The following is a 23417-nucleotide window of genomic DNA, read 5'->3' on the forward strand; positions in this document are numbered from 1 at the left end:
ACGCGGCGGGGAGGGGACGGACCAGGAATTATTTTTTTTTCTTTGTTTCCCGGGGAAAAAAAAAAAAAACCGGAGCAAAAAAAAAAAAAAGGGGGTGAGGAAGGTAAAATAAAATAAAAAAAAATATAGACCCGGGAAAAAAGGAAAAAAAATAAAATAATAATAATAAAAAAAAACCAACAAGAAGCCGCGTCGCGAACCCCCGGCGGGGGCGGATGGTGCTGCCGTGAGCGGGGCGGGCCGGGCCGCGCCGGGCCGGCGGGATGAAGCGGCGGAGCGCGGACTGCAGCAAACTGCGGCGGCCGCTCAAGCGGAACCGCATCACCGAGGGCATCTACGGCAGGTACCGAGCGGCGCGGGGACAGCGGCCCTGTCACCCCCCCCACACACCCCCCTCACAGCGGCCCCGCCACCGCCGCGGGCCCCCCGCGCGCTTCCAGGGCGGGGGAGCTGCTGGCCAAGGTGCTGCCGGGGGGGAGGGAGCCGCCCTTGGGGGGTTCGCGCACGGCGCGGGGGCCTTCGCCGTGTGTGTCCCCCCGCCCTTCCCCGGGGGTGGTTTCTCGGCGGGGTCTCGCAGCTGGAGGGTCCCGGAGGTGCCGCTCGCTGCGGCTTCACCTGCACGGCCCGGGGAGGCTCCGCGGCGGGGTCTGGGGGTTCCCGGAGGTGCCAAAGCTCCGAGCCGTTCGCTGCGGCTTCACCTGGGGAGGTTTTTCCAGCAGGATCTCGCAGCTGGGCGTTTCTAGAGGTGCCAAAGCTCAGAGCCACTTGCTGCGGCTTCACCTGTATCTCCCCCGGGCGGGGGGGGGTGGTGGTGTCGTGTTTGGGGGTTCCCAGAGGTGCCAGAGCTCCGAGCCACTGGCTGTGGCTTCACCTGGGGAGGTTTTCCCAGCAGGATCTCACAGCTGGGCATTTCTAGAGGTGCCAAAGCTCAGAGCCACCCGCTGCGGCTTCACCTGTATCTCCCCCAGGAGGTTTCCCGGCGGGGTCTCATGTCTGAGGCTTCCTAGAGGTGCCAAAGCTCCCGCAGCTTCACCTGGCGAGGTTTTCCCAGCAGGGTCTCACAGCTGGGTGTTCCCAGAGGTGCCACTCGCTGCAGCTTCACCTTTATCTCCCCTGGGAAGTTTCGCAGCGGGGTCTCATGTCTGGGGCTTCCCAGAGGTGCCAAAACTCCAAGCCTCACGCTGCAGCTCCACCCGGGGAGGTTTTCCCAGCTGGGGGTTCCCAGAGGTTCCAAAGCTCTGAGTTACTCGCTGCAGCTTCACCTGTTTCTCCCCGGGGAGGTTCCTCAGTGGGATCTCATGTCTGGGCATTCCCAGAGGTGCCAAAGCTCAGAGCCCACACCTTGCAGTGGTTCAGCAGCTGGTGGAGCAGGAGAACGTCTGGGCTGGTGGCTCAGCCCTCTCGTGCAAAGGTTAAGAAAGTTGTTTTTCACGTGGTGATGGAGGTGCCTGTGCTGCAGGTCTGCAGTGGGAGCACATGAGAGCCTGGGGTGTAGCAGTGAGGGATGTGAGCAGGAATTTGGGTGGAAGATGCCGGGAACAGGGGTGGATGGTCTGGTGGTGGTGGGACCACAGCAGGTACCCAGCTCATCTCTGACCTCTGGGATGAGAAAAGGAGTAGTAGTGAAGTGAGATTCACGTGGGATGTGTCTGGGAATGCTTTCCAGGTGTCTGCATGCAGAATGCACTAAAACACTGATCCCTGCAGTTCCAGCACAGCTGTGAGCTTATTTTGAAGAGTTTTTTACAACTCTGCCCTCCCGAGTACGCAAAATTTTATACGAAATACAACAATTATGTATTTGTGAATAAAGAGGAGTTTGGGTCAGAAGAGGCTTTGAAGCTGCCTTGTGGAAGTTGTAGTAAGTGTGGTGGCCCATTTCTGTTTCTAGTTCCGTGAGGTTGATGTATGCAGAGCCTGGAAACTTGAGCAAGCTCATACAATTCAGATGTTAACTTTGCATAAAGGAAACAGCTGATAGGGAGCTCTGACTGGAATAAAATTGTCACAGTGTGCTGCTTATCCTACTTGTAGTGAATCTCTACACGAGAGCACTCTAAAACCCTTGTTTTAGACTTCCAGGTTTTGAGAAAATGCTGCTTGTGAAGAGCAACATCCCTTGTGTAGAAATTCATATTCTAGATGACTGGTCTTGGGAGAATAATTCAGATATGTAAGGAATTGCTTATAATTACTTAGTTTTCAGAAGCCATTCACAATGATGTGCCTTTGAGGTGACTGGCAGGGAAGGTGGGGTTGGGAGAGGGAGGGCAAACCAGAATAAGATGAGAAGAACAGCAGGTGATGAGTGTGTGCAGCAGGTAGAGCTGCTGTAGGTGTGTGAACAGCTCTGGCTTCTTGCACAGACTTCTCCTGGAATGTTACAGTGCAGAAATGGGATTTTTAGTCTTTGTTTCACGTGGCATTTTGATAAACAGAAATAACCAGTGTCTTCAAAGTATTAGCACACAGAAAGAAAAGAGAAATAGTGTGAAGGCTCTTCTCTGTAAGCCTAACCAGAGGGAGGTGCTTCCACATGGATTGTGGCTCTTTCTCTTATTTTTCTTGCTTTCCTTTTGCTTTTTCTCCTTTTTTTTTTTTCTCTTTGCCCCCCATAATTCGAAGAGATCACATGCAGGTAACTTCTCACGGAACTATAGATGCCTAAATTCATGTAATTACTGTAGTTATTTACTCAGCTTATCTTAATTGTCACCATCAGCTAACACAAGCCCAGTAAATACAGTTATCGGGAGGTCCCATCATGATGTTAAAAGCAAAGCATCGAGGCTGAGCAAACAGCAGGATTGGGATACTTAACTCTTGTAGGATTTTTGTTTGCTTTTTAAATTAAGACTAATCTTCCCATCCTTGTTCCCTCTGCAGTCTTTGAAAGCAGCTGTCACTAACAGACACGTGGGAGCGTAGTTGAGAGCTGGGAAACTGGAAGAGTTTTGGAGCAGGTGAAGCAAAGAAGGAATTGTCCTGCAGTGAAGCTCTGGTGCACGTGTAAATCTGCAGCAGATTTTAAGAAGCGATAGAAAAATAATTTCTAGTCACAGAACAGAGTTAGAAATACAAAATCCTGGGCTGCACTGAAAAATGTGAATAACCTGCCTCCCTGAACGTTAATTTTTGCCACTTTGTGGAGTTTGTTGTTTTTAACAAGTTGATCTAAGGGTTCACAGCCTACAGTGTTGTTCTTTAAAATACTTTCCCCAGCGTTCACTACCTAAATTAAATGGTAGCCTTTCATAAATGCTTTCAAAGTTACTCCTGACCAATCTTCCCCCCTTCCCCTCCCAATTTTCAACAGCTGCCCTCCCTATTCTTCTTTAGACCTCTTCTTCCATTCACTTGTTTTTTCTTCCTTCTCCTTTCTTCCTTTTTCACCCCTTCTTTCTTTTCAGTTTGGTTTTACTCCCTGTTTACAGCTCTAAGGTACTTGGGCCTGTGTGACAAACCTGATAAATCCCACTCTAATATTATGTGCAAAGACTTTTGCTATTTGGAAGTATTGCAGTATCTGTGGAAAGAACATTAATATAATCAAAAATAACTGTGCTTTCAATAGATCACTAATGGTAGGAATCTTGAGATCTTTTATTATTTCCACAGTGTGTGTTCCAACCTTTGCCTGTTCATTTGTAAAACAATGGCAATGGATAGCTGAAAAATGCTGAAGTGATTAACATCTTATACCTTTGGCAGTGTGCACACATTAAAACCTTAATTGTTAATTAAAGTGTTCACTGCAGCTTGTCATCAGTTAAGCAATTAAGGTTTACTTGTTACTGCTTGTTCCTAACTCTTCCCAGTCCTCATCCTTCATCTATTTAAAATCCTTCAGCTTTATTGCTGATACTGCTTGTTTTGGCTCTACTGAGTCATATTGGCACTTGGTACCAATTCTGTAGCTGGTGAAGTTTCAAGATGAATTCCACATGTGATTTGCTTTAACTTAGGCTGTCACATCAGCTGATTGATGCTGCATCATGGATTCCCTGACAATGGCCCTTAAATGCTGCATGTTCCTTTGGAATCAGGATTTATTTTTTTTTCTCTGGATGTAAATTGCTCTTTATCACAGGCAGTACCTGGGCTGGCAGCCAAGAGGGTGCCAGGGAGGAGGGGTGGGGGGGTGTGTGTCTGATCTCCAAGTGGTCCTGAGATGCCCACCACTGGCACAAGGGCAGAATTTCTGGATACCACGACCCTCAAGGTCCTCCTGGTTCCCTCTGCCACCGAAATCCTGACAGGGCTGATTTCCAGGGACTCGCTTTTTGACTCTGCTGACAGCCAAATAAATTGTAGCAGTTCATTACTACCTCCAGGAATGTGGCTTTTTTAGGCTTTTCTTAAAAATCCATAATGATTCTTCCTGCTGATTTATTCTGGCACCTTTTTTTTTTTTTTTTATAAGCTTCCTATACAGGATAAAACATTTTCTTCTGCAGCTGCCCCGGAGGTCTGTAACAAAGCAGCAGAGCTGCCTTTTATGACTTGAACTTAAATCCAGGTCTCAAATCTAATTTAGCCTACATTTAAATGTGTTCTACTGTGTCAACCCCAATGGTACATGTAATATCACTTCCCTCTGCCCGTGACTTTCACTCCCTGCACTCACTGTGGCTCCTTTAGCTTTATTTTGTGCTCTGGACACTGGTGTTTTCAGGCTGACAGTGCCTCTTGTTTCAGCACCACAATGCTGATTGCTGATTATATCCCTGTGCTTCAGCTTCCAGAACTGCTGTAAGAATTTCCTATTTTGTCTTCCTTCCCTTACACTTCCATAGTTCAGTAATGGATATATTCTATGCCAAGACACTGAATAAGTAGTCAGGGATGTTTTCTGGGATTCTTTACATTTCTCTTCCTTTCCAAATATTTAGTTGGCAAGGATCTCCCATGATAGTTTCCAGTGCACATACCACATCCCAGCAGTCCTGTTTTCTCCCTTGCATACTTGCTGTGCTCATTCTGTCCTGCTTCTTTTGTCCACTAGTAATAATCTTATATAGATGTATTTGTGTGTTTGCATATATAAAGCTTTTTTTTATTTGCAAATCTCCAGCATTCTCAGTATTGTGGCTGGTGTTGGATGGGTAACCTGGAGGGGGGGGGTTGTTGCCTGTTTGGTGATTCCACACAAATGCTAAATTTCAGCTTTCTAAACCCTACCTGTGAGTTTGGCACCCACTCCATTGTCTTGGATGAGTCAGGCTGCAAAATGAAACCTGCCATCAGTTCTGCCAACATTCCCTTTCCGGCCCTTGGGCCTTGCTGATAATAGTGGGATAGAATGGAGGCTTAATTTGCCACCACTTTGGGTTTGGGGTGCATAATTGGTTCCTTTTCAAGTGATTTTTTTGCAATATTTTTACCTTGCAGCAAGCACAATATCTGCTTTGGGGGCAGTAAAAAGAGAACAAAGAACAAGAGAGGGGAAAAAAAAAAGGAGGAAAAAAAAAAGAAAGGAAATGGCATCTGGCACTTGAAGGGGGAGGAAGAATAAGGAGGAAAATTATTTGTTTGAAAATGCAAAGGGGGAGCACAGCCACTGTTGGGTTATGAATAAATCTTTATATTCAGTGTACATTAGCAATCAATTGACCTCTCAGAGAATTTGCAGCACTGTAATCACTGCTCCTCCCCGTTTGGTGCCCTGCTCCTCTCATGGATGTGTCCACCCTTCCCTCTTTTCCTTTATTACCCTCCAGGATTAGATGCCATATGCTGGTTTGTAGGGAGAGCCCTGTCCTTAAACCTCTGTCAGGTCACCGAGGCCAGATTTTTTGACATGTGTCAGAAAATTGGATAACCCAGGTTTTAGGTGTTTATCTGCAAGAATCTTTCCCTGTATTAAGAACCAACTCAGAATTATAATTGGCATCGTGGAATATATTTGAGCCTCTCTAATAAAAAGGTTACAGGGGTTAGGAAGCATTTCAGCCTGGTGAGTGTTATGTGGGAGTGGGGGCAGGCACAGCAGTGATCAGAATTGGAGAAATGTGTGATGAACCCAGAGAGATCAATGACTGTCAGAGGTTCCCAGGCACCAAATGGCTGGTGCTGGATTCCAAAGGAGATGGATAACAACAGGAATGCCTGTGTCTGGAAGGAATCAAGGGATTCAAGAGCAGTAGAAGTGGCTGGTACAAAGCAGAGGAAGGGAGGAGGCTGTTGCTATATTTTGTTAGTTGTTTCATTCATGTGATGCTGTTTGAATGGTGCTGTCTGAGGCAGAACAGCAGCAGGGATCAGCCTGTCAAACCAGGGCCCTGTGCCTGCTTTTCTCGGGGTTTAATTCCTGCTGGACGTATTTCAGCTCTCACTAATTTAAGCCTTGGCTGGCGAGGTGTCAGTTCACTTGTAAATGAAGTGCTGGGCTGCCGTGCTTGCCAGGACAGCAAAGCTCGGTGCAGCACACCTTTAGGGATGCAGGGATGCTGAGATTTGTGAGCCTCCCTCCTCTCCCAAGGCTCATTCCCTCTGCAGGCTGCAGAGTGCGGCAGAGGCACCGAGCTGGGTGGCACCGGTGGCACCGGGGGAGCTCTGCAGTTTGGAACACCCTCTTTGGAGGCTCCTGATGCCAATATCAGCTTTTAAAGCCGGGCTGGAGCGTTGAGTTCTGACCCTGCAGTGCTGTGGCTTTAGTTGGAGGGGCTGATGTAAAAAAAAAAACCCAAATAATTCATGGAATGTAGTACCTTTAAATTGATTTCTGTGAATGTCTGCATGTAGAATCAAAGAGTTCAAGGCGTGTGTAGAATATATTACACAGCAGTGAATTTGTTGCTGAGGCCAACATAAGTGGATGAACTCTTTTATAAAAGGAGTAACTTTCTTGTGTCTTTGTACTCATGGAATTCTGAATTGCTCTCGAGTCCTTCAGATGACTGAGAAGTAGCCTCTTTAATATTGTTGGCAAAACCTTGTTACAAACGTTGTATTGTTCCAATTCCACTTTAAAAGGTGGTAAATGTCACCGTGGCCCCTGGATGGATATGAATTTAATATTAGAAATCACTTTAATGGCTGTATTACAGAACTCTTATTCAGCAAATGCTTTAACTTAGAGTGGCACTTAACAGTGGAGAAGCATTAGTTCTGACAGCCCTAATTTGCTTGGAAACATGTAGTCTCCTCATGGATTTCAGTGGCAGGAAAATAAACACTGGCCATCAGTTTAACCCAGGGAAAGGTGCCTGCACAACACAACTGCTTTTCCAGCAAAACAGGCAGAATAAGGATTGCCTGGCTGGGATTCTTTTAGATATTTCCTCAAATTTTAAAAAGCTGCACATGCCCAGTTCCCCAGCGTGCTCAGTGTGAGCAGAGTGGTGACTCTGTACCCCAGTGTCTGTCACCTTTAATGTCAGAGTATTCTCTGAATGCAGCTGCTTTTTATAGATTTCTGTTGAAGATCTGAACTTTAGATAAACAGAGAACAGCAGCATGTGCAGGCTTTATCTACCAGGACTTGACCATTTAGGGTTTCTTTGGTGGGCTTTGGTTGGTTGGGTTTTGTTGTGGGTTCCTTCGCTGGGTTTGAAGGAGTTTTTTTAATACTTCTACTGCAGTTTCATTCTTCTCAAAGAGTAATTTTTAACTAAGTGGCTGGGAATGGTTCCATAAGAACTGAAAAAAGCAGCACCTTAACTTTTCCAAGTGTGTGTGTCATTAATTTTGTTTCCATTAAATTAAAGTGCTTCCTGTAGCCTCTTGCTTTGTTTTTTTCAGTGCCATTAAGCTGATAAGGGTCACTTTCAGGCACATGCAATTAATCTTTGATTCCCAAGAAATCAAAGTGTTCTCCCAGTCGTGGGATCTGGAACCTGACCCTGTGTGACAAGTAACATGAGTGATAATTGCACGAGGAGTTCGGTTGTTTCTGAACCTCTGCTGGTCCCCAACACTCTCCATGGAAGTTTTCTATTTTCTATCTTATCCAAAGCTCTGAACAACTTCCTAAAAAAGCCCCATGTCCATGAACAGTGCAGAAACTTGACCCTACCTGGCACTGTGAGTGCAAACCCTTGGCAGCTTCTCAGTGAACATTCCAGGGCAAAGTTCTCCTGGTTTTGTTGGCAGAAGAAGTTACTGAAAGGAAAAACTGCAAAACAAAAATACATTTTTAAGCCCCCATTTCTGTTATGACCCAGGAGAGTGCAGTGAGGTATTGGGCAGCTGGAGTGACATGCTGGATCTCTGGGTTTTGGGGGAAAAGGGGTTTTTGCTGCTTCTTTTTTAGAAGAATGGATTGGGCTGATCCCTGGAGTGTTAGTTAGGTATGAGCTCAGAATATTTTTGAGCTCTGTAGCCATCAGTGGTTCAAAATGCAGGACTAAGAATTTGGGAATGTGGCTTTGAAATAATTTTAAAAAATAGAAATTAGGCTGTCTGGTCTCAAGTCTCTCAGTTTTTCTGTTGTTATTTGTTTTTTAATGGATCCATTGATATTGATACAGATGTTTTCAAACATAACACTGACAACTCTCTATCAAAACAGGCTTCCTGATGGCTGTAGTTATAGGCTTAAAATATATCTCAATTTATTGGTGTTAAATGTGCAAAAGGAGTGAACATCTGCAGTCTGGTGAGGAGAGGGAACACAGAAATTTCTGAGCTCCCAAGTGCAAGAAGGGAAACATTTCAGCTGATCCCACACCTGTTGGCAAGGCTTCACTTTGTGAAAATGCTCTGGAAAGCAAAAGGGAGACTTGCTGGATGTCTTGTAAGAGCAGTGAACCTCCTGTTTATTTGCTGCTTGAAGAATAAATGCAGTTAAATATTCAACTTCATTAGACCAGGCCTGATTTTAACGTCCTAATAAACCCACTTATTTTATAAAATCAGTTTGGATGAAATTTCCCTTCTTTTATAATAGGTTTTATTCCTGAAGAACATGTAATTAAAAAAATTTTTTTAAATGAAAGTAAGCTTCACTATTGGAAATACTGACCTGAAATGACCTTTTCCTTTTTTCCCCCCCAGTACTTTCCTGTACCTGAAGTTCCTGGTGGTGTGGGCACTTGTGCTGTTGGCAGATTTTGTCCTGGAGTTCAGATTTGAGTATCTGTGGCCATTCTGGCTCTTCATCAGGAGTGTTTACGATTCCTTCAGATACCAGGGTTTGGTGAGTATAACACAAAGTCCCTTTGAAGGGAAATCTCCAAGGTTTCAGGGAATATTCCTTCTTATACAAGTGGCTTAATGGCACTGATGATCCACTGCACAAGATTTTCAAGTGACTGGGTGCCCTGGGCTCAGATCTCTTCTCTCTGACTGCATGTTTGATCTGTGGCAAGTGCAAGTGAAATAAATATCAAATTTTCACCATAGAAAAATATATTTTAAATTACTAAGTTGGATTTGAATTAGTGAGATATATACATCTATAACCCTATATGTATATATAGATGTGTATATATATATATATATACACACATAGATAGACATAAAAAATATAACCCTCTCTCTCTCTTAAACCCTATATATAGCCATATATATATATATATATATATATAAAACCACATATATATATATGCCTAGATAGCAGGGTTTTCTTTAAAATAAAACAGAAACTTGCCAGTTTAGATATTTACTGCTTTTTCAGAGAGTAAATGGCCCTGATAGTTGGTTGGGTGGGTGGTTTCTTTTCTAGAAGGAGAATATACCTGTGATTCTACTATAGATCAACAGTGTGAGTTAAAGTGTTCAAACAAAATAAGAAGGGATAAATGTAACTGTTTGGAGACTTGTTGGAAGAGTGGATGGGCACAAATTTGTACCTGTTCTCTCTTAATTAATCAAATTTCTGCTTTCCTTGGCCAAACTGCTCCGTTTTTTTCCTTGATTATAAACAGCACCAGTGTTTCTTTGTTGAAATCATTGTTTCACCGTTAATAAACTGGTTATTTTTCCTGGAATAAACCAAACCACTGTTCTTTCCCCCACCCCTCCTTTCTTTTAGGCCTTCTCAGTATTTTTTGTTTGTGTAGCATTCACATCCAATATAATCTGTCTGCTCTTCATACCAATCCAGTGGCTGTTTTTTGCTGCCAGCACCTATGTTTGGGTACAGTATGTCTGGCACACAGGTAGGTCACTGTTCTTTATTTACAACTTCCTGATTCAAAGGCATCTCACAGCTTTTAGTAAGGTGCATTTTATTACCACATTTATTTTAATGCAGTTTTTGTTGCAGTTAAAAGTGTTCTTTTTGCTTTTTGGTTTGCACTTGATGCACATCTGGGTGCATTTTAAATAATGGGTAACTGAAGGGGTATAAACAGGAATTCCAGAGCAGTTAAATACTTTCCTGACTTCAGAATTCTCCTGCAGCAATTCAATAAATACAGAGCACAGTGTTATGTTCTTCCTACTGGTCAATTAGTGTGCTATTTGGTTATTAATGTTAAAATATTAGTTGTTTTAGTGGTCATAGTTTAAATTTTTATTAGCCAAATCTTTGTGTCAGCTGGATTTAGTTTCTGAGAAAAAGGCTGGTGATACCAGTGCCTGCCCTGACAGTTTGAGACAAATATGGAGAATTCTTCTCCCTCTCTGCTGCCCTTTTTTTCCTTAGTTGTTTGGGTTTGTTTTAATAAATCCTTGGGTTTGGATGAAGCAGTTGAACTGGGGGGGGAGATGGTTTAGTTTGCAAGAGCACTGTTGCGTATCTTGCCCAAAATAAAAGGATTTTAGGAATAAAACTTGATTTTTTTTTTTTTTTAATTTGTTTTTTTAGAGGTAGCTTTTCACTACCCAAATCCTTGGGATCTGAGGCTTTTGTAGTGTTTCCTGTTAGACTTGCCATGAGACCCCAGGAGTTTGCAGGGTAGTGTGGATCATTTCTCAGTCAGCTTTCTGACAACTTAGTCATTTCTAATAATGGCACTGTGGGAGCTGATGGAAGGTGCTGTGAACCAGTTGTTGCCCAATTTCAAATACGTGGAGAATCTGGAGTTATTTTTAGAATTGTATTAATGTGTTAAAGCGTTATCTGAAGTTGTTCAGGGTTGATGATTAGAAACCCTAAAGGGAAAAACCTGATGGGCCAGATTTAGCTGTAGCTATTGAGATTGTTTAATATGTTAATTCATGACACTGTTAGGAATTATTCTTTTTAAATGCTCGTTTAAGTCGATGGGAACTTGCTCTTTTTAGGTTATGATCTTTTTAGGTGGAATCTTTAAGGTCCCTTCCAACCCAAACCATTCCATGGTTCTGGGTGCACGTTGCTGAAACCTTGAGTCCCTTTAAGCTGACAATTTGTCCCACAGGTTTTTCATTTCTGATGATTTCAGGGCCTCAGATTAATGCTATTTCAGTTTCAAATTTGAGACCTCTTTGCAAACCAACACACAGTATGTTGAATGTAATCAAGAACTTGGTTTGTTTACAAGAGCCTGGAGTGACAATATTGGGAAGGAAGGGTGGGCAGGCCCTGGCACAGGTTGCCCAGAGAAGCTGTGGCTGCCCCTGGATCCCTGGAAGTGTCCAAGGCCAGGTTGGACGGGGCTTGGAGCAACCTGGGCTGGTGGAAGGTGTCCCTGCCCATGGCAGGGAGTGGAACTGGGTGATCTTTAACTTCCCTTCCAACCCAAACCATTCTGTGATTGTTTTTATGAAGCTCACAACTGGTGTTGATCTGTGGAAATCTGCAGCCCCAGTGGCATTTTCCACTGGCCAAGAGCTTTAAGAGCTCAGTTTTGCTTGACTCCTCTTTTACATCCTCCCCACTAGTGCTGGAGGGATAAGTGACTCCAGTGTCCCAAGTGTTCCCTGACGGGGAGTTTTGAGTTGCAGAGTGTTCTCTGCATGACTGTATATGGAGTAACCAGTGCTGGGCTTACTCACTGTTTTCTCAGCTGATTTGCTCACTGCTGCTACTCAGATATACCCAACTTGGAGTGAGAAAGTAGTCCAAGCTCCCCACTTCTGACTCAAAGACCATGAGCTGTACCATTACCTCATCTTGTGCAGTTTCTTCCACTTGTGTTCCTTGTGCCAACCTATTTCATTAGCTGTGCATCTGTTATTTTTCACTGAGGCCTTATAAAAGTAATAAAACAAGATAAGGAGTGAAAAGTTTACATTGGTGTAAAATAGAGATGACCTAGATACTTTATTCTGAAGGAGAAACCTCTTAAGGTTCCCTATATATCTGTCTGAAAATCTCCCTTGACTTTTGGAATGTTTCAAAAACAGCTTTAAAATATTTGCTGATTATAATATGTTACTAAAGTGTTTCTCTCTCGTTTCTTTTTCTCTCAATAGAGAGGGGGGTGTGCTTACCAACAGTATCACTGTGGATACTTTTTGTTTATATTGAAGCAGCCATTAGATTTAAAGACTTAAAAAATTTCCACGTAGACCTTTGTCGTCCATTTGCAGCACACTGGTAAGTGGGTCTTTTTTTCTCCTTTTCTTATTAACCTTTCTTTCACCAGGAAAATTAATCGTCAGGGCTTTTTATTTTGGTTCAGGGTTTGGCTGTCACTAAATATTCCATGAGAAATGTATGTAAACGTGGGCCCAGGGTAACCCTCCTGAGCATACAGTGTTTGTGAGCTGTAGGGAATTTGTAGCATGGATATTCCAAGCATTTCTTGAAAATTCTTGCCATCACTTTACAAAGTTTGTGTTCACATAGTGAATACATGGTGATAAAAGTTACAAAAGAAATAGGTTTCCCTGATAATTTATGAAATTGTTATGGAAATCTTCTTTCTCTGTGACAAAGCACTCTTCTTTTTCCCTGAGAAAGGTTCTCATGAGTGTCTGATTTAATAATGCACCAGAAGCTGTGAATAAGCTTCATGTTGAAAATCATGACAGAAAATAAAACAGAAAAAAACCCAAACACAATTTATTACAACTCTTCTTTGAAGGTGAGAAGAGTGATTTCAGGACAAAGCCTTAACTGCAGAGTATCCATCTCTGGAAGAAATGCACTTTTATTCCACAGTTTTTGGTGTAGTATGCACTGATCTACATTTAAAATGTCTCCTGTTTTTCCTGGAATCCTTTGGTCCAGTTCCCTGTGACACTTCTCCCCTAAATTAGACATCTGTCATTTTAATTTATATTGTCTCCATTGTGCAACAGATCCCTAAACACCAATTGCATTCTGTAATAGGTTGCAAAAGCACTTTAGGGGCTGTGAGGGAAGGTCTTTCTGCTGCTGAATTGGATGCAAACATTTGAGCTTGTCATCAGAGTTTGGGAGCTGCAGCCACAGCTGGTTTTACATGACATTACAAAAGAGGCATTGGCAGAGATAATGTCAGATGCAGATGCAAATGATTCTGGCAGCTCACTTAGAAATACAATTAGCACAGGGCTGTGACTGAGAAGGTTTTAGTGGTTAATAGTCATCTGGTTAATAGCCATCTGTATCTGAGTTTTCCCGTGATTTAGGACACCTTCAGTGTTTAAAACACGACTGTGCTTTGGGAAAACTCTTGTCAGACATGTATTTATTTTTATTGATTTATGTTTGCTCCTTGATGGAGCACCTCTGTTAATAGATACAGGGCATGATTTGTTAGCATTCTGTGTTGGTGCAGTTGTCACAAGCTAATAAGAACACTTAAATTCTCTGTGATGAAGCTGATATGCAAAAATACCATTCCAAAGTTCTGTCGTTCCCATCAACGAACGGAACAGCCAAGCCTGGCTGGAAGTGAAATTCTTCATGTCTTACCTGTCAGTGAGAGAAGTGGAAGAACTAAGTTTAGGGATTAGATGGTTTTTGCCTCCAGCTTCAAGGTCAGTCTCCTAAATGAGGAATCTGCAAAGACCGTTTCTTGCCCACAGAAGATGTTTTTGCCGCTGAGGCTTTGCCTCCGTGGTCCCCTTTAGCTGTGCCAGGGGTGGCTGGTCACAGCCTTGGTCCCCCCAGGAGTGTTGTAGACCCAAAGCTCTGTGTTCCAGCAGCTTCTCCAGCTCCTGTTTCTCAGAAAGAGTCACAGGGCCTCTTGCAGAGGAGGTGTTTTGGAGAATGTTGTTTTGTCTCAGCTTCGAAGAGCGGTGGAAAAGGGATCTGCTCTTACCTTCTGTGTGTGTAAGGATGGGGCTAAGGATGTTTTCCTTTCCCTGTTCTGGATGAATGTTGTTAAAGTATCTCCCAGTTTAATGTCTTGCACATTACACAGCCCTTTAGGAACAAAACCTGGGATCTACTGCTGTATTTGCTGTTATTTCCTTAAAAGATGTGTAATTCTAGTCTGATGCTGGTCTGAGAGCTGTCTTTGCTATGCCTGGTGCAATTGCATTGTTGTAATCCTTTAATCTATGCTACAGTTAATTGCTGTCTGTAATGAACTGTCATTTTATCTTGATAAAGAGCTGCCTACATTTTTGAACTGCAGCTTTATTGTAGTACCTCAGAAACCATTTTACGTATCATTGTCTGTGAAAAGTTGTAACCCACATGTATCCACAGCTACATCACTTATTAATTTGCTATTGTGGTTAACAGTTTGAGTAATAATTGGTTTGGTTTTTTTTTCTTTTTTTAGTATTGGCTACCCTGTTGTGACTTTGGGCTTTGGCTTTAAAAGTTACGTCAGCTACAAAATGCGTTTAAGAAAACAGAAAGAAGTGCAGAAGGAGAACGAGTTCTACATGCAGCTCCTGCAGCAAGCACTGCCCCCAGAGCAGCAGATGCTGCAAAGGCAAGAGAGGGAGGCAGAGGAAGGCAAGTTACACTTCTTACTTCATGTGTTTTCTATTTTCTGCTCTTTAAAGAAAAGACAAACACCAAACGTGCTAAGGAAGAGCTTCTTCAGCCCGTGTTGTTTTGCTGCAAGTGCAGTGAACTTAGAGCCAAAAATAAAATAACTTTGGCAGTGGTTAATATGACAGGAGAAGTGAATTATGTCCCCTCTGCTTAGTTCTTTACTAGCAACTGCATTAATCTGGTCAGGCAGTGTTCTATGAAGCATTAGTATTTATTATTAAATCCCTTGGTTACTGTTTCCTGCCTGTAACGAAGAAAAAAAAAGTCTTAAAATACCACGTGACTTCAGATTTTCTTTCCTAGACAGTCCCCAGTAATTATTGTTTTCTGCAGAAATGATTGACATGTACATAGTGATTTTTCTTCCTGTGTCACAAGTATTGATTGATTTAATGAACTAAGTATTTTTTTTCTCACTTTGGTGTTGCAGCAGCCAAAGGATTATCTGATATGGATTCCTCAATACTTCTGCAGCACAATGGAGGCATTCCAGCCAATAAAAAAATATCTGCAACGTTGCCAGAGCTAGAATATAGAGAAAAAGGGAAAGAAAAGGACAAGGATGCGAAGAAACACAACCTTGGAATAAATAACAATATTTTGCAACCTGTAGACTCTAAAATACAAGAAATTGAATATATGGAAAACCATATCAATAGTAAAAGATTAAATAATGATCTTGTAGGAAGTACAGAAAACCTCTTAAAAGAGGACTCATGCACTGCCTCGTCCAAAAATTACAAAAATGTCAGTGGAGTTGTGAACTCCTCACCTCGCAGTCACAGTGCAACTAATGGGAGCATCCCCTCCTCATCCACTAAAAATGAGAAAAAACAGAAATGTGCCAGCAAGAGCCCGAGCACACATAAGGACTTAATGGAAAATTGTATTCCTAATAACCAGCTAAGCAAACCAGATGCACTGGTAAGGTAAGTGTGATCTGAGCATTGTGTGATGCCTGTTTTATCCCCCCTGCTTTTCAGTACATCAGATTTTTAAATTTTGGTTTGTTTTTGTTTTTTTTTTTTTGCCTTAGAAAAATGTAATTTATGATCTCACAAAACAGAATTGTTTAGTGATGGATTAAGATCTCTGGAAGCTTTTGGGCCTTTTGGGTTCTGCTCCTGATTTTTTGTTTGATGTGCAGCCTTGAGCAAACTGCTTCCTTTCTCCCTCAGAACAGGATGCTCACCTACCTCACAGGGGTGTTGTGGGGCACAAGAAATAGCTCTGATTTGTTGACATGAGAGAAATGTGGAAAATCATCTGCTCTTAACAATTCTTCCATGGAGTGACCTTTAACTCTCTAGAGAATTCACTGGGGTTTGATGGTGCCTGAGCAGGTGTTTTGTCTTAGTTTTTTGGTTTTTGTTTTTCCTCTGAAATTGTTTTAATCTTCAGTTCACAAGTAGAGAGGCAGAGAATCAGTCACGGGGTAACTCCTTACGGTGCTGAGTTCAGGCTCTTGCTGCCTTGTTGCTTTAGGAACGGGTCACAGGGATTTAATTTAGCTCCCTGGTAAACTGCAAACATGGAAAAAGTCACATCTTTACATCTGCTCCTCTGAAGTTGAAAGAAAAGATGAATTTCTGAGGTGCAGCTCAGTATTTGCAGCATATATCCTGAGACATATGGTGTTGTCATATGTTACCAGAACAGTGCTGGTAAGAAAGAGGTGGGGTGTGACTGTTCACAATGGGATGGAGAGAAGTCTGGAGCAAAACTGTTGCACAATTATGCACTTTGCCACCATTTTCCACCTGGTTTATGCCTCTCCTATTCCTTTCAAACACTCTTTGGCCAACAAATCCTTGGTGCCCAACCTAATTGGCAGATCCAGGTTTGTTTTCCCTGCAGGTACCTTTTGATAATTGGACTTTTGACTCTGATCTGTCCCTGAGGTTTTGTGCTATGGGAATACAATCACTTCAGTGAAAATATTCTCCTTTGATAATCACACTGCCACTGATTGACATATCAGTGCCAATTAAACATCCAGGCTAATTGATACCTGATGTCTGTAGAGAAACTTGTATGCAGCAAATAAGAAACCAGCTAATCTGTGAATCAAATTCAGCCAAGATTAGTGGGATGCAGATGGCTCTGCCTTCAGCAAAGCTGCACCTAAGTACCCATGTCCAGGACTGCTGGGTTTGTGTGTTCCCATTTTTCAGTACTCTTTATATGGCTTGTTTGCTCACTGGAGAAGAGAACAGGTCAGTTCAGTTTGCTGCAGCTCAAAATATCGTTCCTAAGCCCTGAGAAAAGAGAAGGGAAGGGCTTTACAGAATGACCTGCCAGACTAAGAATTTTGTCCCATGTAGCTGTGACAAGGAAGGAGATGTAAAACTTGCATGTTTAAAATTGAAATTACACATTGAAATCTTTATATGCTCCAACATGAGCTTAGGCCAGGTGGTCACTAATTGTCCAGAGTGGGTTTTCTAAATGCAGAAGTGAGTATACAATGAACTAGATGGTGTCCTTATGGAGAATTCCAGCTCCTGTAACTCACTGGGTAAGGACAGAGTACACAATTGCCTTTGTACAGCTTAGCCTTACCCTGAAAGTGAATTAAACAACTTCAGTCTTTTGTTTGTCAAGTGTTTTTATGGGATGTGTGGGTGTGATGTGGCTGTTGTGCTACAAATTCGTGTCCCTGCTTACTGTACCCTGATTTCCCTGAGCAGGCAAGCCAGGAGCACTGGGAACACCAGCATCCTGTGCTCCCAGTTTGTTACAAACAAGGATGACTGAAAAGCATTCATGAAATCTTGTTTCTGTTCAGATTGAGCACGTAGCTCCTACACCAATGGAACTATAAACTTAACTGGCAAATTGGATGGGATGGAATGCACTTAAATTTAAAAATTCATGGTTGTTTTTCTTTTAACCCTGTCAATTATCCTGTCTCTGGAGTGTGAGGCATTTGTTCATCATCTTTTCCACTTCCAGTAGTATTACTCATTCCTGTTGTTAAACTTTTAGGCTGCATCAGTTCTGAACCCTGAAAAGGGCTGAGCGAAGTCCTGCATTTGTGTCCAGACTTTCAGATCAGATCTGCTCAGCTTCCAAATAAAGATGCTTTTTATAACCTCGTGTCCAGCAGACTCGCAGCAGGATGTCAAAACCAAGCTGCTTTCCTTTTGTGTTCACAAATGATTTCCCTGAGCTGACTAACCAGTATTAAATGTAAAATATGCCTTATGGCTGCTGGGCAATTGGGAATAACAGGGCTGCAGACAGTAAAAAATGGGACTATTGAGAACAAGAGTCTTGCAGGGTTGTTAACTTTTAAATACTTGATGTGACATTTATATACGAAAGGGTGCTGCTAATTAAGTTTTATATATATTTATATATACAATATTGCTCTTACTCGAAGCTGAGTTTTTATTTTTGTTCTGTCTGGTAGATGGTTGGTGCCTGAGTGTTTTGTTTTCTGGAGAGGGTATTTCAGAGAATATTATGTTGTGTTACTGTCATTTTGATAGGGATTCAAGAGGCTCTGTCCCTGCTGATCAGCCTTGGCAGTAATCTCAGGGGTTTTGCTGTTCCTACAGCTGAAATGAATATCTCCTTCTGAGGGATGCTGAAATCTGCTGTTTGTTTGTCAGGCACTCAATAATTGAATCTCTGTGATCTGAGCTGCTTGTTTCCCAGCACTGTGGTAATTGGGCCAGTGGAGGGATCCATTTGCTCTCCAGTGCATGGATGAACTTGGTATCCCTTTGCATTACTGTTGTTTGTCAGCAGGTACAGAACAAGTTCACTTTTTTTACCATTTCACTGTGATTTCTGAGGTGAAACAGGTTTTATTCATGGTTTAGGGGCTCAGTGTATGGAACAAGCCTGAGCTGTAATTGCTGCAGAGTTTATATTTTATATGTTCTTATTACACAGCAGTAATCATGACCTGCCTCTGCCTTTTTACACCCTGAAAAAAACACACAAAAACCTGGCAGTGCAGCTTGGCAGAAGTGTCTGTATCCACAGAGGTCTTGCCTTTGGCACATGAGGTGATGAAACAAGCTGTCTTATGTACTAATTATTCTCAGAGATAACAATGACATCTTCTGGCAGTTGGACCAAGAAAGGTATTTGTGAAGCAAGAGCTGGTCTGCCACATCTTATTTTCCTTTCCTAAAATTTTTTCTTACCTGCAAAGACAGACTTTGAAGGTTTTGATGTAAATGTATGGCCATTTGATGGTAATTATTGTACATTTTCATGCCATTGCTGGTGGCCAAGGCGTGATGCTGCTTCTTCCTCATCCCCCCCCTGCCTGAAATGGCATTAATGTACCAGAAGGCTTCCTGCTGTCAGCTGCAGTGGGATAATGGTCAGGGTTTCCTGCAAGAGGGTGGGGGTGAAGGCAAGTGCAGAACATAAAAGTAAAAGAACTGAGGATGTAAATTAGAAATCTGGGAGACAATCCTTCTTCCAGACCATTTTCAAAGCCACTGTCAACACAGTTGCTTGGACTGTTCCGAGGCAGAATAACCTTTTGAAATGCCAGCTGCTTAGATCAATGCTGTGCAGGAGAAAAATAAGTATCTTGGCTTTCTCTCTGTGGATTACTGTCTTTCTTGGTAATGAAAAATGCTCTGAGGAGCTGCGAGTACCAGCGTGTTCGTTCCAGCAGCAGCTCAGTGCTGCAGGATCACACTGGCCACTTCAAAGGAGCAGGTTCACTGCAGGGGATGCTTGTGCCAGAGCAGAACAAAGGGAAAAATGGGGCTTTGGAAAAGCATCCGAGTGCCTCCTGAGTCTTTTAGAATTTTGATTTTGCTATGAATTGTGTTTAATTCCTGTACCATGGCCAGGTGATTGTGGGATGGAGTTAACTGGATGAGTAAACTGAGCAACAGGGGTGTGTTATTCTCCAGACATCAATACTTAGGAGCATTAAGCTGAATTGAGTTGTCTTTAAGTTGATCCATCAATCTTCCCTGAAGCATTTGGAAAAATACTCAGCCTCTGAGGTGATTCCTGATTAATTCTCTTCATCAGTGAGATTAGGAATGGTATGAGGTAGTGCTGAGAGAAGAAAATGGATAAATCTGCATTTAGAGGAATGACAAACTGAAAGAATGGACCTTGGTTGTATAAACAGCACAACATCATAATTTGCAACCAAACCCTCATTTTAAAAACGGTTCTGTGTCAGAATGACTTGTAGTGTGTGCAGCGATAGAGAGAAGCATCTTCTAGAACTCAGGTTTCCTTTACTCCCCCCTCCTTTGTAAATAACTTTTCCCAATAAGCCTGGAAATAAGAGGCTTAAGCAGAAAATGAAATCATAGTAAGAATAACAGCAATTTGAAAAATGCTGGTTTATGGGGTCATTTATCATTGTAACAGCAGTACAGACTATTCCAGAGGGGAGGAGAGAAAACTCCATGCACTGGTCTGTGCTGGCAGCAGTGAAACTTTCTTTTATGGCACTGTATTGGTTTACCTTGATGATGTGCTTTTATTTTAGAAAGAGTGTTTTTAATGTCCTAATATGAGAAATGGCCTCTCCTAATGGTGGGTGGCCTGACAGACAGTGGAAGTAGTCCATGTGGTTTTGAGGGGAAACTAAATTCATGTCTTTTTTAATGAAGTTGTGTCTCTAATTGTGGCAGGGCTGGGAGAGAAACCATGTAGGAAACATTTGGTCCCTGCATTATGATGGATTGTTATCTTCCTCACTCATTTTAGGTAGTGAGGAGCATTCATTTGCTCTATAATTTGCAGAAACGTCTGCTCTGGTATTTAAAGCTGTAGCAAAACCTACAGCATAACGAAAAGAAGTAATTAAAACCTGCTAAAATCTTTCTTTAAAGCTTCCTTCTAAGCAAGGCCATCGATAGATCAGTTTTCAGTGGGTTTGTCTGGCATTGACTTGAAAAAGATTCGTTTTCTCTGTATTAATTAATTCTCTTCTGCCCCTTTTGAGTGATGTCTCCTGAATGTGCAACCCCTCCCCGAGCCTGAGCCTCACAAATTTAATATCCACAGCTCTGGTTGGCCACTGCTGCCTGTGCTGAGTGAGAAGGAAAGCTGTGGCTTCGTGGCCTCATCCGTTTCCCCCTGGTTTGGAAAGCTGGCATCCTGTGTGCTCACACTTGAATGTGCTCCCTGGATCCTGCAGGTTTCTTCCAGCACAGTCTGGAGCAGCCCCGTGAGCACTCAGGTGCAGGAATGCCACCAACCAGATGGCTTCAGGAACTTGAACTAGTGTCAATACTCTGTTGCCAAAAATACAAATTCAGCTTGTCCTGTGCCAGCACCTCTGATTTATTCAGGCTTTATCTGATCAGGGCTTCTTTTCCTGGAATACTAAATACCCAAAATAAATCCTGGTATATCTTATTTGAGCGAGTTTGACATAGTCTGAGCCATAGGGGAAAGGCTGTTTACAGCTGTCTTATTTTCAGTTATCACTTTATTGTAGACATGTATATTGAAATTACGTACAGGTACTTGTCAGTGTAAAGAGGGATTTATGTCCTTTCCTTTGCATTGTCCTACCAACCATTTTTTTTCACCTGTTTATGAAAACCTGTATTAAAACCAATCAGCTGTTGGCACACAACAGGCTGTGAGTGGTTCTTACATCTTCTTTAATCACTACTCTCTTTAATGAAAAAGTTTGCTCTTTCTAAAACACTGAGCTACTGCTTACTGGAAGATGAACTCTCATAGCTTTGCCCAACCACTGTCCAGTCTCACACCCTGAACAGGGTGACAACACACACCTAATAACACCTACAGCATCTGCTGGTGGGGTTCCATCTCTGGGTTGTGTGGCTGCAGGAATATTTGGTTGGGTTTGCAAATTCTTTTCTTTCAACAACACAGTACGAGGTGTTGGAGTTATTTTTGGACTCGCATTTGAAATGTGTATTTGCTGTGTACTGTTACTATTTGCCTACAAGTATAAGTTGATTTTTATTATTTTTTTTCTCTTTAAGGGTACATTTGACCATGGTTTGTACTACACTAAAAGGAGTTGGTCTCACCAGGAGGGCAGTTGAAGTCTAACTAAAAAGCCAGCTCAGTGCAGCAAGTGGGATCTGAGCATTTGAGTTATCTGAGTGTGTTATAGCCCAGCCACGCTCCTTTACAGGCTGTTCCTTGCTGTTAATTTACCTCTTTGGTGCAGTTTTAGCCTATTACAGACATACTTTTATGAATTTCCATAACTTTGATGATTCCACACTTAACCTCTTGATTCATTGGCACAGGATGTTCTCGTGCCTCGTGCTGTTCCATCTCTCAGTAGCCTTTTAGGCTGAGATCTTCCTGTAGTGAAGCCCAAAAGTGTTTCATGAGGAAGGCAAAAAGCTATAACCATTTATCTGTACTGCTGAGTGTCAATAAGGCCAGTTCTTTTTGGCTTTTGTGAATATTCTCCTCAAGTGTTAATGTTCAACTGCCACTAATTCTGTGGAGTCCTAGGAAATAAAACCATCTCTGTCTTCTTTATGAACATTTAAAAACTTCCAAATCAATAACTGACGGAGCAAATGAGGGTTATGTGAGAATGGCTGAGGTGTATTTGCTTTAAATAAGTACATAACACAGTTTAAAAAAAGGTTGATTAGTCACCTGTGATGTGTTTTTCTTCTAAAAATCAATAACCTTATTTTGAAAATGTGGGAGGAAATTAAAGTGAGCTGAGTGCCTCTGTTCTGAATCGTGTGTTTTATTTAACCAGTTTTTGTTGGAAATACTTTAATTAATAAGATTACATGAATCTTCAAGAACTTTCTAAAGCTACAATTCAAGTGGATAGCAGATGGTCTCTGTTCAGGAGCAATTAAAACTAAATTTACTGACTCCTGAACTGTGGATGACTTACCACGTTCTCATTATTCAACATTCACATCATGTGCTGCAAGAAAATACCAACATGTTTAGGTGAGAATTCAGCAGTATGGCCCAGAGCTCAGCTCTAGCTAACAAATTAAACTCAGGATTTGTGGAGAAAAGTAAAATTTGTCCATAAGTGGATCTGTCCTCGATTAGATCTTCTCAGACCTAAGAGAAAATATAATTCCACAGGATTTGTTTTACAACTTCGCGGTGCCCGGAGGAAACCAAACGGCTGTGGGAGGTTCTGAGGTGTGTGTATACATGGAGCTATATATAGGTGTGGTTATATAAAATGTGATTTTATAGGAAGGATGCACATCATTTCTGAGAGCTGATTGTTTGAAGTCTGGAGGTTTGGGAGGGGGGGCTGGCAGATGGTGTGAAGTTTTTACGTAACGCGCCCGAACCGTTGGGCGAGCGGAAATAAAGTTGGAATTGTCATTTTTTTAAAAGGCCTCGCCTTTCTTTCTCAGGTTGGAACAAGACATCAAGAAGCTAAAGGCTGACCTGCAGGCCAGCAGGCAGATCGAGCAGGAGCTGCGCAGTCAGATCAGTTCCCTGACCAACACAGAGCGGGGGATCCGCTCGGAAATGGGGCAGCTCCGGCAGGAAAACGAGCTCCTGCAGAACAAGTACGGCTGGGGGGGCTGGGGGCAGAGAAATCATTAATTACAGCAATAATAATGATAATAACAACCACAAGAACGAGCTCCTGCAGAACAAGTACGGCTGGGGGGGCTGGGGAAGGGAAATCATTAATTACAGCAATAATAATGATAATAACAACCACAAGAACGAG

The 23417-nt window shown here is 42.4% G+C and overlaps 1 protein-coding gene across 1 annotated transcript in view; it reads left to right on the forward strand.

Annotated features, from left to right (window-relative positions):
- The first annotated feature begins 91 nt into the window (after nucleotides 1-91).
- TMEM57 (transmembrane protein 57) overlaps nucleotides 92-23417 on the forward strand; it is a 29430-nt gene continuing 6104 nt past the window's right edge. The window contains exons 1-7 of the mRNA XM_017830996.1: nucleotides 92-343; nucleotides 8998-9139; nucleotides 9977-10103; nucleotides 12286-12409; nucleotides 14532-14710; nucleotides 15183-15681; nucleotides 23092-23264. Coding sequence (XP_017686485.1) covers nucleotides 264-343; nucleotides 8998-9139; nucleotides 9977-10103; nucleotides 12286-12409; nucleotides 14532-14710; nucleotides 15183-15681; nucleotides 23092-23264 — 1324 coding nt within the window. The 5' untranslated portion in view covers nucleotides 92-263. The remainder of the gene's footprint in view (nucleotides 344-8997; nucleotides 9140-9976; nucleotides 10104-12285; nucleotides 12410-14531; nucleotides 14711-15182; nucleotides 15682-23091; nucleotides 23265-23417) is intronic.

This window comes from Lepidothrix coronata, unplaced genomic scaffold, assembly GCF_001604755.1.
Source record: "Lepidothrix coronata isolate B3197 unplaced genomic scaffold, Lepidothrix_coronata-1.0 Scaffold187, whole genome shotgun sequence".
NCBI lineage: Eukaryota > Metazoa > Chordata > Aves > Passeriformes > Pipridae > Lepidothrix > Lepidothrix coronata.